The sequence below is a fragment of the Austrofundulus limnaeus genome, unplaced genomic scaffold (genome assembly GCF_001266775.1).
Source record: "Austrofundulus limnaeus strain Quisiro unplaced genomic scaffold, Austrofundulus_limnaeus-1.0 Scaffold188, whole genome shotgun sequence".
In the NCBI taxonomy this organism is placed as follows: domain Eukaryota; kingdom Metazoa; phylum Chordata; class Actinopteri; order Cyprinodontiformes; family Rivulidae; genus Austrofundulus; species Austrofundulus limnaeus.
Genome location: NW_013952590.1, coordinates 539945 through 544025, shown reverse-complemented (window position 1 = coordinate 544025; position 4081 = coordinate 539945). Strand labels below are relative to the sequence as shown.

The 4081-nt window shown below is 39.2% G+C and overlaps 1 protein-coding gene across 1 annotated transcript in view; it reads right to left on the bottom strand.

Moving 5' to 3' along the window:
• The window catches only part of nhsl2 (NHS-like 2), a gene marked incomplete in the record, with an annotated part of 202245 nt that continues 198164 nt past the window's right edge, over positions 1-4081 (bottom strand). Inside the window, 2 exon segments of the mRNA XM_014018260.1 lie at positions 1-1532; positions 2637-2754. Coding sequence (XP_013873714.1) covers positions 1205-1532; positions 2637-2754 — 446 coding nt within the window.

Genomic DNA, 4081 nt, shown 5'->3' with positions numbered 1-4081 from the left:
CACACATTTTTAACACACACACTTGTATAAACTGGCCTGGTCTGTTCTTCCTTCATGGTAAAACTTGTTATTCTGTGTGTGTGTTTGTGTGCCGAAGTGTGTTTCCACTTCATTGTGTGGGCAGTTTATAGTCTGAGCTTCTCGTTGAGTTTTTCACGTTTAAAATTTGTCGATAGATGTTTTACATTTACCTCTGTACATGTTACATACAGTATGATTTCATTATACATGTACAGTAAATGGCCATCTAGAATGTATAAAAATAGGAGCAAAAGGGTAAACATCTAAACATACATTGAAAAGATGACGATTGATGAGGCGGTTGAAAAAAATAAAGGCTGCAACAAYGTAAAGACGCCATGTAAACAGCCTCCAAGGCCAACAAAAAAACAAAAGTGCTTTGCGTTCCAAACTTGTCCGTTGGCTTGGCGCCTCTGTGGAATGTTTTGTGAAGGTCCACGTTCACGTTAACAGCACGAGCAAYGAAATGTGAAACATGCTCATGCCTCATCTTTGGTGGCACAAAGCCTCCATGCAGTTTCTCTTTATAAATCTGGCACTTTACTGTTGAAAATGACAGGGCTGCTATGCTATTGCCTTGAACATGTTCAGGGTTTAGTCACGGTACCTTGATCGCAAATTAGCCATCAAACCCTCCCGTCTACGTGGGACTACAGGTGTCCAACCTGGAGTGGAAAGGTTGTGCAGGTTTCAGGTATTCTTTAGGAGTATTCCCCTTAGTTCTGGGATTACGGATCCTCTCTGGTGTCTGAGAAGATCAGAACGGTTACAGATTCAGAAGTGTTTACCCCTGTTGTTATGGGGATCTTTAGTTGTCTTTATCCAAAGTGAAGAAATCCACTGTATTAAATTCCCATTGCCATCTACTCCTTTGACTTCCACACTGAGCTTAGTAACCAAAAAGCGACCTTAATACTCCATCCTTTGTTGCCTATATACCGAGAAACTGGCTTTTGTTTCCCCTGGTGTCGTGAGCCACATGTTTGACCGCCAACAATAGCGCTCCAATCTTCATAAGGACCATTTCCTCCAAAAAATGTGCTCCAATTTGATTGGAYGGTGCAAATGGTCAGTCAGAAGTTGGGGCGATCCTGCTGGACACGGACGAGYGGCAGATTGTAGAACTGGTTGATGTTTCAGGAAACAGTGAACAGATCTGGTGGACGTCCGTAAGTTTGCCCATTCACTGATCAGTGGGTTTCTCACAGGGTGGGGCATCCCCTCCCTCTGCATTTGTGGTTGAGAACTCGGTGACGCGTCGGGCCAGCGGGTTTGTGCTTTTCAAAAGCTCCATGGCGGACACCCTGGCCCCGCCGCCGGAAGACTTGTTGCCTTTCTTCTGAAGCAGAGCCATGAAGTTCTCGTTGCGAGACGTTGACCTCTGGCTGCTGCCCAGGGTGAGATTTCGGATGTCGCTCCCGCTGGTGCTGTGCTTCACAGGTGACACCAGGCTCTGGCGGCTGCCGAAGGARTCAGAMGGCTCCTTACGACCCAGAACCTTTCTCTTGGATCTAAAAGAAATCAGTATACCATTAGGAAAGCAGAAAGACTTAAWGCACAGCTAACACTAATCAACCATAAAATAAATACCCCTTCATAGTTACAACGGGAAATATTCTAATTTCGTATTTCTCTAGAAATTAGATTTTATTTGACCATTATTGAATTTTTTTATTCTATTTGTACAAATGGCCAATTTGCTGTATATTGACCATGACTGATATGTTTTTATTTTAGCAGGAAAATCCTAAAACTAGGGATGCACCGATATGAAAATTTCAGCCGATATCGATATCTGATATAATTATTGCTATTATGGCCGATAACCGATATTTACCAATATTACACAAACACACAAATTATATTATACATATATGCACACACTTGGGTCTTTTTTTGATACAATAAACAAACARCCAGACCTCTGACATGGCTCTGCTTCAGTTATTCCTGGCTGTGCAGCATCAATATCACTATCATGATCAAACAGATGCTGTTCAACCAACCACCTCCCCTACCAAAACGGAAACACAAAGATAAAAAATATCGGACGTTAATATCGGCCCAATTTTACATAATGGGCCGATACCGATATTCTAAAAAATGACCAATATCGTCCGATACCGATATCAGTACCGATATATCGTGCATCCCTACCAAAAAAAATCCCMAAAAGTGAATAATTTTATAGACATTGTTTAAAGTAAAGCACAAAACTTTATATTTAAAGCCACAGGAGAGATTTTATCTTAATGCATGAGATAAAACACTGACTAATAGTTTTCCTTTCTTCCTTTTCTCTGCCATTCAAGCTAATTTCAGCACCAAGCAAGGTAAAAATCACACTTGTTGCTTGGATACTAGCTCTCCTGGGTCGGACTGTGTGCGCTCAGATGCATAAATGTGTGTGTGAAAGAGAGGTTTTTAAAACAAGAAAAAAAATATCTAAACCCAGTGGTCACTGCTGTACATGTAGCTGTTGCTAGGGAACCCTATACTCAGCTCATACATTTCACCTCATGTTCCAGGTTATAAAAAGCTGTCAGAAAAGCTTGATGCTGTCGCTTCTTTATGTTTGCAATATTCCAACAACAAATGTGTGTGTTTGTTCAAACCTGTGTATAATAGTGAACAGGTCTTCAGTGGTGTGTGTCGTTGTCGTACTGGCCAACAAATTGTCCTCTGTTTCTTCTGCGATGTGAAGCACAGACTTCTCATCTGCAGCCGACTCATCTGAATAACACACAGATATCACTTTAAAACAAGAAAATGTTTGTTTCAGCTTTAGTCTTTTTTCTATGACTCTACAAAAAAACGTTTCTTACTTTATTAAAAAGAAATTACACATTGAGTTAAAAGGACTTAGGACACCTTGTTTTTTTTTCAGAAATGAAAGCAAAACAAAATATCTGAACACTCTAGCAAGTAATGGGTGAGGAATGGGATGCTTAGAACATGGCTGCCATCTTAAAAGCCACCATRTTGGATCAAAGTCTACTTTTTTTCCAAGGGGGTGATGTAGCATATCAAAGACCAGAATTGTCTCAGAAATGGATTGCTGCAATCAGTTGTGCAATAGCTCTTGTAGTTCAGAAGTTATCAACACAATAAGTTGCACCAACAATTGGGAATGTTGCCTGAGATGCAGTCATCTGACATATTCAGTGTGCTGTCCCTAAACACAAAGCTTACCCGTGACAAATGACAATCCACTCCTGAGACAATTCTGGTCTTCTTTGTTATGCTACTTGACCCCTTTTCCATTGGAAGAATTTGACTTTGATCCATTGAGTTCAACAGGGTGACCATGTTCCAAACATAGCCTAAAATATACCCCCCCCCCCACTCATTTACAGTTTTACATAGGGATGCACAATATATCAGTATTAATATATGTATCGGCTGATATTGGTCATTTTTTAGAATATCGGTATAAGTACGGTATATAAAACTGGCCAAATATGAACGTCTGAAATATCGATTTCCCATGTTTTATCTTTGTGTTTCTGTTTTGGTAGGGGAGATGGTTGGTTGAACAGCATCTGTTTGATCAAGATAGTGATATTGACGCTGCGCAGCAGGTATATTTGAAATAGAGCCATGTCAGAGGCCTGGTTGTTTATTTATTTACAGTATCAAAAAAAAAGGCCTGAGTATGTTTGTGCGTACAGTATATGTATAATATAATTTGTGTGTTTGTGTAATATTGGTAAATATCGGTTATCAGTCATAACAGCAATAATTATATCGGAAATCAATATCAGCTGAAATTTTCATATCGGTGCATCCCTAATTTTACATGTATTAAGCTAAAATAAAATAAGTTATCGACATACTCTATTGCTAAAATTGATGTTTAACACTTGGTTGATAATTATTTGAGTCAACTGTTTCTGTTAGCAAAATATGCTATGACAGTGGTTGAAATGTAATAAAACWTTCAATAAGTAATGATTAGAGCTACAATAACTTTTTATTTTTAATTATCCTTTATTTATACAGGAAAATCTCCTGAGAGTCGTCGTGTCTTTTACAAGAGACCTGTTACATACATCACAAC